Raw genomic sequence first — 15,760 nt, 5'->3', positions numbered from 1 at the left:
CTTGACTAGTTAATATAGGTTAACTAGCTACAGCTCAGACAACAGGGCCAGGGGATATGACACGGTCAAGGTTCTTTAGGTTAACTAGCTACAGCTCAGACCAAAGGGCCAGGGGATATGACACGGTCAAGGTTCTTTAGGTTAACTAGCTACAGCTCAGACAACAGGGCCAGGGGATATGACACGGTCAAGGTTCTTTTCCACTCCAGTTCTTGTGTGAGACATAACAAAGCCCCTAGACCCATCTTGTGTTTTCATTTTCTCACTATGGCATTTTTGTTTACCTTTCTTGTCATATCTGGTCATCTTATGTACGTCATGTCAATTATGTATATATTGTAAGTCTGACCAGAGCTCTTGGTCACTTTCTGGTCAGATGCTTTGTGTGTACACATTTGTCTCTGATTGTAAACTGATCATATGCTTTCTGTGGCCATGGAAACAGATAAATAAACTACCGTAATTTTCGCACTATAAGCCGCACCTGACTATAAGCCGCAGCAGCTAAATTGAATGATGTGTACATATATAAGCCGCACTGGACTATAAGCCGCAGGTGTTTTAATGTTTAATTACCATATGTAATTAGCATTGGGACACAATACTGTTGGACAAATAACAAGAATTAACTCATTTACAAGTTGTATTAAGTTTAGCAAATAAGGGAACAGATAAATAACATTTCAATGCAGTCAAAAAAGCAATATTTCGATTTTTACATTTTCGGGTTTGGTCACGTCGAGTCACATATAAGCCGCAGGGTCGAAAAATGGGGAAAAAAGGTGCGACTTATAGTCCGAAAATTACGGTATGTTCTTTTTTATACAAATTGACTCATTCTGAATTTCTACAGATTCACTGTTTGGCTGATTTAAAAATTCCATAACAAATCTAAAGGTGCCAAGTTACCACATATTGATCTAAGAGAGGTCCAACCTATTGGTGACATCACACATGCATCTCAGATATCAGGGAAGTACAGAGAAGCTCTCCGTCTCCAGGGGCAGAATGTGAAAAAGGTGCTCTGGTGACAAGTTCTGCACAAATAACAATCTGTACAGTCAAAGTCCTCCCAGAGGAGTTAACCATACAAATAATGAAAGTTATGAGTGAAGGTATCTTTAAAGTGATAATCCGCAAGATTCTCATTTTTGTTTATTTTGGCGACATCTAAGCTCTTACACTAAGTTAATCGTCAAAAAGCATGTTTTTGAGTGGAGGGGATGTTTTAAGTGGTTTCAATTTAACACAACTTTAGTATTTCTGAATGCATAAAAGAACTGATGTTTTTTTTCTACTTTGAAGCCACAGTTTGTTTGGTGACTTAATGGTTATCTTCTTGTGCCAGTAAACTACACCCGTCCAGTGATCATCCTGGGTCCCATGAAAGACCGGATAAATGATGACCTGATATCGGAGTTCCCTGACAAATTTGGCTCCTGTGTGCCACGTGAGTTGTCTTATTTGGTTCACATACACTGTAATTGACCTGTCTCAAACCCTGCCCTCTTTTCTTGATCCTCCAATCACAACTGTCGCTTACCTCGGACAAACTTGGTTTGTCCGAGGTAAGCGACAGTTGTGATTGGAGGATCAAGAAAAGAGGGCAGGGTTTGAGACAGGTCCATTGCCTGAACCCCCCCCCCCCCAATAAAACAATTTAATCTGTGGGGCATGTAGGTATGAATCTCTTCTGAAGACATGCACACTAGATTAGATTAGTTTCAAATGTATTTTCATTATACAGCACAAGTACAGTACAACGAAAAGAAGTTTGGCTACTAAATATACTGTACAAGTTAGTACTACTGAGTGTAGTGCTAATCAGATGTATGTACAGAGTTATATAAATAGAGACGGTATGACTACTACTGGCCAGCAGTGTAAGTAGTAAGAGTAGGATATGTTCAGATATATATATAGTAAGGGACTATGTGCAGGTAAGTACAGACAGAGGATAGGTATATATGCGGTGAGAATAAATATATATATATGGTATATACAGCATTATAGTACATGCTATCATACAGAGCTATGGGTTATGTGCAGGTGTACAAGCAAGTATATGCAGGTATTTTCAGACAAATATGGGTTATACATATATATATATATATATGCAGTGATATAAATATATAAGTGTAAATATGCTGTGTTTTCAGCACTGTTGTACATGCTATCATACGGGGGCGACAGTGGCTCAGGAGTTAGAGTGGTCGTCTGGTAGTCGGAAGGTTCCTGGTTTGATTCCCGCTCCTCCCGATGTGTCCTTGAGCAAGACACTTAACCCCTAATTCCTCCCGATGTGCAGGTTGGCACCTTGCATGGTTGCCTATATAAATGTACCATTTACCATACAGAGTATATGGGTAGACAGTGAAATCAGTTGGTAGGTATAAATAAAGTATAGAGTATTGGCAACAGAGTTCAGAGTCGTAAAGTATGGGTAACAGAGCCTAGGGTGTAGGCAATGTAGGCCACAGCGAGATCTATGTGCAGCTGGGTAAAGATGTACCTGCACGTTGGGCGACACCGACAACATGTAGGTATGATGGTCGGAGAAAGGACAGTCCATGTAGAAGTAGAATTTGGTTTTACAGTGTTCATATCTTCCAGCCAAAAGATTGAGTTTGGGGTGTTGGAATATGTTCAGGAATAGGTACTGCTGCACAGTTTTAAATAGATGTTGGTCCAGGGTTCGATTCCCGCTTGGGGACCAGGTTTCCATGATGCCAGGTACCCAGGTGGGGGATCTCCCAGGCCTTTCTGTGTGGAGTTTGCATGTTCTCCCCGTGCTCGCAAGGGTTCCCCCCCGATAAGATAAACCCAATGGAAAAACATGCACAACAACAAGATCGCTAACGCTGTGGCGTCCTTGACGAAGACGGCAGGAGCACTTGGATTGGTCCCCTGGCGCGGCTCACGTTGACGCCTGTCTGCTCCCGGCTGCCCTTGGGGGGGAAGGACGACGGGATGGGTTAATCGCAGAGACGAATTGCATACATGCATCGCATGCATGCCGATTAATGACCTCGATAATGTAGATTTAGTTTTTTGGGCAGGTGGGGGCGTCATTTTCATGATAGGTGCCCACTTCCTATGCAAAAATCCCTCCAAATTCAATTGTAAAATCAATGTTTTAGACATTCACTATTTGGACCTCAGTATTTCCCCTAGGAGCATCCTCATCCCATGTTGGTTGTTTTGTCAGACACGACCAGGCCCAAGCGGGACTACGAGGTGGACGCCAGGGACTACCACTTTGTGGTGTCCAGGGAGCAGATGGAGAAGGACATCCAGGACCATAAGTTCATCGAGGCGGGCCAGTACAACAACCACCTGTACGGCACCAGTGTGCAGTCCGTGCGCGAGGTGGCCGAGAAGGTACCACAGAGACTTGTTCATCACACCTGTTTGATTTCATGAGTGGTGGTGAGACCTCTCGTGAATAAAAGAATTACTTGTTTGTCTTGATACCTCAATAAATGCCAAAACTTTTTTTTCTCATATTTCTTCATTGAAATTAAATTCTCTTTCCCTGTAGAAATGTGTCACCAACCTATCCTGCACTCAGGGTCTACCTAGAAATGACATCCAACTAAATATGATCATTAAATGTAAAGTTAGTTAGATACTTGTACAGCTTTGGTACACTTTTGGGCCATTTTTTACCACTGAACAGTTGCCTCAAAGACATCCACTCCTTTTTTCCGTTTCCGGTGGCATGCTGTGACACGTTTGGTTGCTTCTCTCCGGCTGCTCCCATTAATCTAATATAAGTATTCCGATGGACTTTTGCTGCTAATTAATTATAACCTCTTTGTCCTGAGAAAGACTTTTATATTTTGCTGTGTGATACCTCGTTGAACTTGAACTATCAAAGCTTGTAAGAGCGCAAGACGACACAATCTGGATTGACTACACCTGTTGGTCTAACGAGCCACGTACAGGCGCACCTGCTGCTGTTCACCATGGCTCAAGGCACGCGCCACGGTAAATCTTTCACTGCTGAAATGGCTACGGTAATGCGTGAAATTGTTAGAGAAGAAATCACTTCAGCCTTGGATATTAAATTGGCTTCAGTTAACACAAGTCTGGATAAGCTAAAGACCCAGATGGGCTCCTGTATTGACAGAATGAATGACCACGACCAGGCCAGTGTGGAAGCTGATGTGAGAATCTCTGAGCTGGAGCGTCGCCAGAATGCGATAATGGAAGAAAATAAACGTCTGCGACAGAAGACAGAACAGCTCGAGAATCACAGCCGAAAGTTTAATATAAGAATTTTCGGGCTCTCTGCTGGTATTGAAGCTGGCAACCCCACTGCCTATACCACCAAGCTCCTGTATGAGATGTTTGGAGATGACTTTATTGGACCCGCTCCAGTCGTGTGTGTGGCGCACCGCACGGGCCCTGTGAAGAATGCTCCTCGTTGCATGATTGCGAGGCTATACAGTCTTGAGGTCAAAAGAAAGATTGTTCGACAAGCAGCAGAATCAAAATCCATAAGCTACAATGGGGCAAAGATCAGCATTTTTCCCGATGTTAATCCCGAAATCCTAAAGCAAAGATCTGAATTTAAAGAGTTTCCTACGGCGGAGCTTGCTCAGGGCTTTTTTGACAACTACATAAAGCCCACTGATGTCGAGGCGGAGGACAACGAGGATAATGCTTCTCAGAGCAAGGAGAGAGAAGAGGGGACGTCTCAGGAGGGAGACGTCTAGAGCAGCAAATGGTGAATTATCTATTAATCGGCGCAAGGACATTACAAGAAAGCAGGTATCAAAATGATCTATTGTCTATTATAACCTGCTGAGTAACCTCACGCTGATATTGGCTATTAAGTAATATCAGAAAACCCGACATGGTCTAATGGACTCTTTATTTAATTTATTTTTCTCAAATGTTGTCCAATAGCCTCTCTGTTGCTTATATGAGGTGGGGTTCCTTATTTCTTTTTCTCTTTTCCCCCCCCACTTGCTATTTGCTTGCAGTTCTCCTGTTTATATATACATATAAACAGGCTTTTTATCAATTTTTTTTGTCGTGTTAAAAAAGTAGCTTATTGGTGCTTTATGGCTCACTATTAATAGGCCTTATTGCAAATCCCCTCTCTTTTCGAGGCAACTACAGTTTATATCCTACATATTTGGTTTTTATTTCCATCATAATTATTATTATTGGCTATTCAGTTTTTTTTTTTTTTTTTTTTTATATGATTACTGGCATACAAAATTTCGTTAGTGCTATAACTATAGGTCATTAATATTTCTTGTTTTGGGGAGGGTTTTGGTATATTTACTATTTATAATTTTGTATCTGAAATTCAATAGGTTTTTTTTGTTTCAATGTTTTTTATAATAATTAGGTTGGTAACACACTTGCATATGCTCCATATAAAGGTTTTCTATAGTCGTTTTTTTATTTGTTTTATTACTTAGTTCTACCCTTGAGCACTCCTTTGAAATGAATGATTATTATTTTATGAATTTCGTTTAGTGTTAAATATTGGTTACTTAATAATGTTCTATTTTCTCCCCCTTTCTTTTGTTTACTTCCTTTGCATAGTATGTATATATATATATATATATGTATATATGTATATATATATTTACATTTAATCGTTTTGTCATTTGAGTTTTCCAGCAAAAAAAATAATAATTGAGTCTAGTGTGTAAATTACTACCTTCTTTGTTATTATTATTATTATTATTATTATTATTATTATTATTATTATTATTATTATTATTATTATTATTATTATTATTATTATTATTATTATTATTATTATTAATTACTTGTTTTCTTCATGTTTTTTTCGATTCATTATTTGTTTTTCCATTACTAAAATTCTCCTCAAACTAAATGTACTATAGTTTAGTATATAAACACTTGCAATAACAAAATACTTAACAGATGATAGACAATATCACACATTCATAGTCACCATATTTTGATGGTTAAATAAAATGCTACTAGGCGATATTATCAGTACTATTTATTATTGCTGTTTCTTATTTGTTTTTACTTTTACTCAAGAACACCAATTATTTAATGGTGATACCAACAAAGTAAAAGTAATTGTCATACTTTTGGCCAATACTCCTTTTATTTTTACCTGCTGCTCTTCATAGTTTTTTTTTTTTTTTTCAGTTATTTTTTATTTTTATTTTTTTATCTTAACCACCATCTGCATAGTCCATCATAGGAATAATCTGGGTGGTGTAGTTCTGCGAGGTCTCTCTGTGCAGAGGGACATAGTTAAGCTATCTAAGATACTTATTAATTGGATAAACACAACTTTTTATTTTTTAGTTTTTTAACATTATTTTTATCAATTTGACAAATGTCATAAAGATATATTCCAACTGAATAGTTGCTTAGACACCTGTTAATCAATACTGTTTACTCCAATTGCACAGAGAGCCGACCAGCACACCCACTGGGACATGAGGAGATGAGCTTCCTTTTGCAGCTATGTCACAACCCTGTGTTAGATATACAGGGTGGGGAGGATCTACGTGGGAGGGGCACCAATCACCTTTGTTTTTTCTTGTTTTTTTTGTTTTGTTTTTGAAGTTTTTGTACTGTTTTTTTTTTTTTAATTCTTACAGATTTTTTTTGTTAAGATGGGGTGGGTTATATGGGCCTTTTTTTTCCTTATGTGCATACTTTGGGCATCTCGTCAACAAAGACCAAATTTGGGTTATCTATTAGTACAGATTCATATACTTTTGAATTATTTTATTTCATATTATAAATGTCGTCTTTAGCTATTTTTTCATGGAACGTTAAAGGTCTTAACAATTCCATTAAAAGGGCTAGCTGTCTTGATACTATATCAAGAAATCGAGTTGAAATATGCATGTTTCAAGAAACGCACTTGCTTGAAAGAGATATGCACAAATTAGAAAATCAGCGTTATAAAGTGGCTTCTTCTGCTTCAGCTTTGAATAAAACCAAAGGGGTTGCTATAATCATTGATAAAAAATGCAAAATTACCATCATAGGCAAAGGCAGTGATCAAGAAGGAAGAATAGCTTTTCTAAAATGTATTCATAATGGTAAAAAAATTGCGTTTATTAATGTCTATGCACCCAACTGTTATGAACCAGACTTTTTTCAATCATTGAATAAAATCCTAATGGAACTAGCTGATTTCCAGTTGATTATTGGGTCGGATATGAATTCTGTTTTGGATCATACCTGGGATAAATCAAAAGCAGTTAATCATAATGCTCGCTCGATAAACGCTTTAAAGCACTTGCTATCTGACTTTAATCTTATTGATATTTGGCGGGTTCATAATCCAGGCAACAGGGAGTATACTTTTTTCTCTAATAGACATCTATCATTTTCCTGTATTGATTTAGTTTTAATATCAGCATCCTTATTTTCAGACGTAAAAAAAATTTAAATCCGACCTATGAGTTTATCAGATCACCATGCCTATTTCTGTCCATTTCAATTCAGCCAGGCTAAGAAAAAGGCCACAAGATGGCGCTTTAACTGCTCTTTATTGGATAATCCAGCATTCTGTGAGCAATTTCAGTCTGAGCTAGCCCAATTTTTAATGTTTAATAATAACTCCGTGGATGATTTCAGGATACTTTGGGACGCTACTAAAGGCTTTGTCAGAAATAATGCTATTACTTTCTCTTCAAGTCTTAATAAATCTCAGCTAAAACGAATATCGGAATTAGAAACCATGCTGTCTACCTTGGACCTATCTCAACAGAGGCATTACTCTCAACAGACTGCCGCCACACTAGCCAATGTTAAGAGTGAACTAAACGATCTTATCAGGAAAAGAGCCGAATCCTCCATCCATAAAGGTAGAGTAAACCAATACTTTCATGGTAGTCGACCGAGTCAAATATTGGCCAACAAACTACGCAATAGTGATCTTGTAGGAAATATTACTACTGTTACATCAGAAAATGGTGAGCTGCTTACAGATCCAAAATTAATCAATACAAGATTTGCAAAATTTTATAATGATTTATATACTACAGAAGGCGAGCGTCCCTCTGAAGAGATTGAATCCTTTTTAAGTGGCCTTAACCTCTCTGTTTTGTCACCAGTTGAATCAAGTTTAATGGGTGCTCCTATATCATTGCAAGAACTCAAAACATCTCTGGAAACTATGAATAAAGGCAAGTCTCCAGGGTGGGATGGCATTCCCCCTGAATTTTATTTGCGGTTCTGGGACGTCTTAGGCCCGCTACTACTTGAGATGATTAATATATCCATATCTAAAGGCTCCTTAGGGAGAGACGTGAATATGTCCCTAATCTCTCTTTTATTAAAAAAAGGTAAAGATCCAAACCAGTGTTCTAATTGGCGCCCTATTTCTTTAATTAATACAGATGCCAAACTATTTTCTAAAGTATTATCTTGCCGTCTTGAAAAGTTTTTACCTAAACTGATTCACCCAGATCAAAGTGGTTTTGTTAAAAAAAGGCTTTCGTCTGATAATTTGCGACGTCTCCTTCACATTGTCAACTCCGCCTCTCAAGCTAAAGTGTCGTCAGCTGTTCTCTCTGTTGACGCAGAGAAGGCCTTTGACCGTCTGGAGTGGACCTATCTTTGGGCTGTACTGAAACATATGGACTAGGTCAAAATTTTATAAATATGGTAAAAATAATATTTTCTAATCCATCAGCCAGTGTCATAACCGGAGATATTAGTTCTCCTCCTTTCAAAATCACTCGTGGAAGTAGGCAAGGGGATCCGATCTCTGCAAGCTTGTTTATTTTATCCCTTGAACCTTTAGCCCAAGCTATACGGCATTCGGAAAACATTAAGCCAATCTCTGTAAATTCTACTGATCATCATATTTCGCTTTATGCGGATGTCATCTTGTTATATATGGAGAATGTATCTCAGTCTCTCTCAAGCCTCCTGAAAATCTTTGAAAAATTCAGTTCAATTTCAAGTTATAAAATAAACTGGACCAAATCAGCACTAATGTACCTAAGAACCACTCCTAACTCTGTGCTTGACCATGAGATCCCGGTTGTAACACAATTTAAATATCTTGGTATTGATATATTTCCTTCAATTGAAAAAATTTTGTCCGTAAACTACAATAGAACCATTAGGTCAATCATAAATGATCTCAATCGATGGTGTAATATACCTGTCTCCCTTTCCGGAAGAGTCTCTATTATCAAAATGAACATATTACCTCGAGTAAACTTCTGTAGTTCCATGATTCCTATTGCCCCACCTGTTGCTCATTGGGAAAATTTACATAGAGCAGTCTCAAAATTTATATGGGGAGGCAAGCGAGCTCGGGTTAAACTTACTACCTTACAAAATGAGCGGCAATCTGGTGGTTTAACTGTGCCAAATTTTAAGTTATATTTTCAAGCGTTATCATTTCGTCCTCTGTTGAGTTGGTTTAATTTAAATTCTGAGGCCCCCTGGCTTAATATTGAAAAACATATTGTGGCGCCGATTCGTTTACAAGACATTGTCTTTACAGATATTTCACTAAAGCAATGTAGATTACGTTATGGTCCGATAATAGCGCATGCCATATCTTTATGGCGCAAATATGAAAAGTTACTTAATTGGGATACTAAGTGGCATGAACAGACTCCCTTATTTCATAACCCGTTTTTGCTTAGCGGAGGCCGCAGTTTTGTAGCTCAATCATGGTCCAACTGTGGCATTCATGTACTTGGCGATGTTATGGAGGACAATGGTCTAAGAACATTCTCAGATCTGAAAGAGTCATATAACTTACCTGGCACCTCCTTTTTTTTATATTTACAGCTCCGCTCGGCTATGCGAGCCTATGGAGTTCCATGGACCAAACCAACTACTCACCAGTTAATTACTTTCTCTAAAAAAAACTGCAGGTCTCTCCAAAGGACAAGTCTCTATAATTTATAAAGATCTATCACAAAGATGTACTTCGTTAATACCTGTTATCCAATCGTGGAGCACAGAATTGGGATTAGAACACCATCACTCTATCAATTGGACCAGAGTTTGGGGAAATGTTACTATGGCATCACGAAACCCAAATCATCAGCAGATTCATTTCAATTTTGTCCATAAAACATATTTAACCCCCCAGAAAGCTTATAGAATGAGACGTGCTATGTCACCAAACTGTACACTTTGTTCTCTAAATACTACTGGTACTTTTACACATATGATGTGGGAATGCCCCACAGTTAAAAGTTTCTGGGAACAGATAACTAATTATCTATCTAAAGTATTACAAAAACATATTCCCTGTTGTCCCAAATTACTTCTCCTTAATGATGATGATTCTTTAGCTTTAAGTATTGTTCAGAGACGATTTTGGCTGGCAGGAAGTACTGCTGCAAAAAAAATGTTGGCGCTGCGATGGCAAGCTCCACACTCTCTGCCCTTTAATCACTGGAAACAGTTAGTAGCTGATGTTGTAACAATGGAGCTTTCTACAGCTAGATTAAATGGGGCAAGATATCAAACAATAGATAGCTGGAACCATATTCTCTATCAAGTTAGGACCTTCAATATATAGTTAGCAGGACATAACTAATTATATCTGTATAATTCCTTTTATTTTTTTTTATTTTTTTCGGTCTTTGTTGAAATTTTTTTTCAATTAATTTTCTTCTCAGGCCTATGACGGGGTGGGTTGGGGGGGGGGGTTACTATTATTATTATTATTATTATTATTATTTTATTTATTTTTTGTCAACGGTGGTTGGTGCAGGGGTTAGGGGGTAGGAGTTTTTTATTTTAAATGAGGCAAGGGGCAAGCCAATGCATGTAATTGGCAAATAATTTAAATGTATGTTTTTATGTGCATTGTATGTGCATTGTATGTGCATTATATATCCTGCCTTTTCTTCCAAAAAATGAAATAAAAATATATAAAAAAAAAAAAGAAAAGACATCCACTCCTGGATGAAAACCAAAGGTCAACCCATCACCATGTCCTCTGTTGTCACAAGTCTTGGAGTCAAATTTGACTCCACACACTCATTTCAAGCATACATCGAACATACCTGCAAGACCTCCTTCTTCCACCTCAAAAACATAACCTGGCTAAAGCCCTCCAACCCTGACCTAATAAACTGGTCCATGCCTTCATCCTCTTCCGCATCAACTGTGGCAACGCTCTTGCTGATCTTCCTGCCAAATCCATCAGCCTTCTCCAACTTGATTGATTGATTGAAAACGTTATTAACAGATTGCAGAATGGGTACAATATACAAAACACATTAAAAGTCAAGTCTTTTTTTTCCGGGTTAAAGGGCCGGGTTAAAGGAAGTGAGATATTCAGAGACGCAGTCTTTCGTGAATCTTTTAAATGAATCAAAAGTCATCAAACAACTAGTAGTAATCAACTTGGGGGGGGGGGGGGCTCACCATGTTGAAGGTGCTGCTATGACTACTTGAATGCAATTGGGCTCTTTGGATCCACAAGAGTGTCCGCTTTACACATAATATACCAAATGCATGCATCTCCTCTCATCTCAAGATATCTCAATGAAATTGGTCTCCTAGTATTTCTTAATGATCTCTGGGTTAACCCGCAATCTGTATTAACACATGCAATGCCTTTGTCCTCTGTCCTCCCAGGGTAAACACTGCATTTTGGACGTTTCGGGCAACGCCATCAAGAGACTCCAGTTGGCACAGCTTCACCCCATCGCAGTCTTCATCAAACCAAAATCAGTGGAGAACATCATGTGAGTGATGGAAAACACTATGTTGGTGTTAGTGAGAAGATTTTTACCATCTTCTCCAGAGTCAGTCAAGGAGATAGATACCCATTTCCTCTGTGCGTTTAGTAGAAAGTTATCCGGATGCAAGCTAGCCTAGCTTAGCACAAATGAATGGAAGCGGTTACACCCCACTAGCCTAGCTTAAAACTCCAGGAGAGGTGTTTTTGACAAACGCCTAGGCTAGCTGGTCCGTATCCGCTTCCATTCATTTGTGCTAAGCTAGGCTAGTTTGCAGCCGGATAGCTTTCTACTGAACGCACAGAGAGGAAATTGGTATCTATCTTCTTGTCTGAAGATTGAATTTATTTATATTTGCTGAGCCTGCAGTTATTTTACAAAACACCTTTACTATACATGTTATGTAAGAATTATTCAATCTTTTGTCATCATGAATCAAAACAAAATCATTTTGAGTGGCTCTTGTGAACCAAACATAAGCCTAGAAGATAGTTCTTTGATTAGTAAATATTTGTAAAGAACTACAGTGAAACAGTAACCTTTCAGGTAGCCTTCTAACTTCAATTGTCCCCCAGGGTTAGACTTGGTTGTGTAGTTTTTCCTCCCCCAGGGTTAGACTTGGTTGTGTAGTTTTTCCTCCCCCAGGGTTAGACTTGGTTGTGTAGTTTTTCCTCCCCCAGGGTTAGACTTGGTTGTGTAGTTTTTCCTCCCCCAGGGTTAGACTTGGTTGTGTAGTTTTTCCTCCCCCAGGGTTAGGGTTAGTTGTGTAGTTTTTCCTCCCCCAGGGTTAGGGTTAGTTGTGTAGTTTTTCCTCCCCCAGGGTTAGGGTTAGTTGTGTAGTTTTTCCTCCCCCAGGGTTAGGGTTAGTTGTGTAGTTTTTCCTCTTCTAGGGGGATAATTGTCTACTTCTCTCTACTCAACCCCATCCCCACCACAGGGAGATGAACAAAAGGCTGACAGAGGAACAGGGAAGGAAAACCTTTGACAGAGCCACCAAACTGGAGCAGGAGTTCACAGAGCATTTCACAGGTAACTCGCCACTCGTCTGGTCCACATTCTTAGGGAAAGGTTGAAACATCTGGGGAAAGTATGGAAAATGTACCAAATTTCAAAACCCATTTGAACAAGACAGTTAACAGTCTTTAAAGTTCCCCTCCAGATGTATTTGTAACCCGTAAAACATTTTCTATATTGAATAACAATTTGTATAAATAGTTTTTTTTCCCAACATCATTACACCTTTACCCTCATTGAAAATGCAAGGATCTATGAATATGCAAATAGCAAATAAGCACCTATTGATATCACCAGGAATTCTATGTCAGCAGCTTATATTCTTTTTTGAGTTTTGAGCTATTAAACTTGTGTAACTCAGGTTTTGAGGAAGTACCCTCTCCCTCTCCAGGGAAAGAATGTGAAAAAGGTGCTGCACAAACAAGTTCTGCACAAATATTTAGCTTATAATCTGTTGGTTATTACTCTTGCATTTTTACACTGTATTGACTTTTTACATCTTGAAAATGTTCGAGCTTATTACTTTAACAGTTTCTTAAATCAGTTGATGGGTACGTTTTGAGTCACTGAGCTCTGGTGTCCCTCTCTGCTTTCAGCAATCGTCCTAGGAGACACTTTGGAGGAGATCTATGATCAAGTCAAACAGGTCATCGAGGAACAGTCGGGCCCATACATCTGGGTTCAATCCAAGGAGAAGTTATGAAGAGGAACAGCAGGGCCCGTTCATCTAGGTTTTATCTGAGGAGAAGTTATGAAGAGGAACAGCAGGGCCCATACATCTGGGTTCTATCCAAGGAGAAGTTATGAAGAAGTCACACACTTTCTTACTCCCCCTCTCCATCATTCCTCTTCCTCTCTATTTATAATTTAGTTTTTAGTTTTTTTTTGGCCTGCTGCAAATGGCAGTTCCTGCCCCACCCTGCCCACCTCCACACACACACACGCACACACACACACACACACACACACACACACACACACACACACACACACACACACACAGATCCACCCTCTTCACTCCTTCTGTCAGGCTTCTCTCATTAAAGGGTCACATTGTTTTCCTCCTGCCTCAGCCAAACCAGAACAGGGTCTGTCCTCAGTCCCCTCCGTGACGCCAAGCCAGCCAGACCAGCAGAGTAAAGCACACACTTTATGTGTAGAAAAGTCAAATAAAACATAAAAAAGCGGTACAATTCCTTAACGTTTAAGGGAGGTGACTTTCTTAAGAGAAAGGGAGAAGAAGAAAACATGTACATGTAAGTGCAGAGAGGATAAGTACTTCCTGTTTAAAGGTTTCTCTTTCTTTTTGTGGGGGGAGTGAAGATGATGGAAGTATAGAATTTCTCAGGCATTTTGGGTGTGTGTATGATGGGGGGGGGGGGTTGTGAGGAAAGTGGAAACACAAAGCAAACTTTGCACGTTAAAGCTTTAACAGCATGTCATTTTAAGTACTTTCTTTTTCTTTCCTTTGTAATCCCTCCCCTCCTGTCGTCCCGTACCATTCAGCATCGATCATGTAATCCCTCCTGTCGTCTCGTACCATTCAGCATCGATCCTGTAATCCCTCCTCCTGTCGTCCCGTACCATTCAGCATCGATCATGTAATCCCTCCTGTCGTCTCGTACCATTCAGCATCGATCCTGTAATCCCTCCTCCTGTCGTCCCGTACCATTCAGCATCGATCCTGTAATCCCTCCTCCTGTCGTCCCGTACCATTCAGCATCGATCCTGTAATCCCTCCTCCTGTCGTCCCGTACCATTCAGCATCGATCCAGTAATCCCTCCTCTCCTGTCGTCCCGTACCATTCAGCATCGATCCTGTAATCCCTCCTCCTCTCGTCCCGTACCATTCAGCATCGATCATGTAATCCCTCCTCTCCTGTCGTCCCGTACCATTCAGCATCGATCCTGTAATCCCTCCTCCTGTCGTCCCGTACCATTCAGCATCGATCCTGTAATCCCTCCTCCTGTCGTCCCGTACCATTCAGCATCGATCCTGTAATCCCTCCTCCTGTCGTCCCGTACCATTCAGCATCGATCCTGTAATCCCTCCTCCTGTCGTCCCGTACCATTCAGCATCGATCCTGTAATCCCTCCTCCTGTCGTCCCGTACCATTCAGCATCGATCCTGTAATCCCTCCTCCTGTCGTCCCGTACCATTCAGCATCGATCCTGTAATCCCTCCTCTCCTGTCGTCTTGTACCATTCAGCATCGATCCTGTAATCCCTCCTCCTGTCGTCTTGTACCATTCAGCATCGATCTCGCAACTGTATTCCTCTTTCTTTCTCTTTTTCTCACTCCATGTTTTAGGAAAGTCATTTGTTCTTTTATTTTTATTTTTTTTGCATCTTTTGAACAAGTCAAAGGTTGAACATTGTGTTTGACAGGATTAGCTTTTTCCCCCAACTCAACTGCTGGAGGGGGCAACATTATCACTTTTACACTGACCTCCGTAAACCCTTTTTTTTAATCACAGGATTTTTTAACAGGAAACTAAATAAGCGGGTACTTGACCTGTATGTAACATCTAAATCAGAGATGGGGGGGGGGGGGGGGGGTTCTTCTCATTTCATCAAATCGGCAAGTACACTTTAATCCAAAAATGTTAAAAAATAAATAATAATAATACATTAATTTTTTTATAATATTAAAAAAGAAATGCAAATGCCTTTGACAAAATGCTTCTCCTAATCATTCATTTGACAATGATTAAGAATTTGTTTCTCTACAGTTTTCAGTTACTTAATGAACTGACTAAATTGAAAATTGAATTGACCCCCCAACCCCCAATTCTGGTTTTAAGACCTAACAAGGTTGAGTAGATTATCATACTAATGTTTTCTTTTTGTATGAATCAGGTTAGTCATACTTTCTCCCCATCTCGATGTGGACTTTGCGTAGAGGCGATGTCGAATAATGCTGATCAAAAGGAATGCTGGAACCCTCTACAACTTGAGTTTGAATGATTTCTGAAGCAGTTCGTTTCTCAGTGTCTTACCATCACATGACTGATCTTTGATTGTTGCGAGTTCTGTGTTTTTTGTTTTTTTTT

The 15,760-nt window shown here is 39.4% G+C and overlaps 1 protein-coding gene across 9 annotated transcripts in view; it reads left to right on the top strand.

Moving 5' to 3' along the window:
- Nucleotides 1-15,760, top strand: part of dlg1b (discs large MAGUK scaffold protein 1b) — a 408,802-nt gene extending 393,042 nt beyond the window's left edge. For all 9 annotated transcript variants that reach the window (XM_084328063.1, XM_084328064.1, XM_084328060.1 and 6 more), the window contains 5 exons: nucleotides 1,349-1,450; nucleotides 3,209-3,381; nucleotides 11,590-11,699; nucleotides 12,631-12,722; nucleotides 13,304-15,760. In XM_084328063.1, the coding sequence (XP_084184189.1) occupies nucleotides 1,349-1,450; nucleotides 3,209-3,381; nucleotides 11,590-11,699; nucleotides 12,631-12,722; nucleotides 13,304-13,410 (584 nt within the window). In that variant the 3' untranslated portion in view covers nucleotides 13,411-15,760. The remainder of the gene's footprint in view (nucleotides 1-1,348; nucleotides 1,451-3,208; nucleotides 3,382-11,589; nucleotides 11,700-12,630; nucleotides 12,723-13,303) is intronic.

Source organism: Notolepis coatsorum (genome assembly GCF_963971535.1).
Source record: "Notolepis coatsorum genome assembly, chromosome: 13".
In the NCBI taxonomy this organism is placed as follows: domain Eukaryota; kingdom Metazoa; phylum Chordata; class Actinopteri; order Aulopiformes; family Paralepididae; genus Notolepis; species Notolepis coatsorum.
The sequence above is the reverse complement of the archived record's forward strand: the minus strand, read 5'-3'. Positions and strand labels throughout refer to the sequence as shown.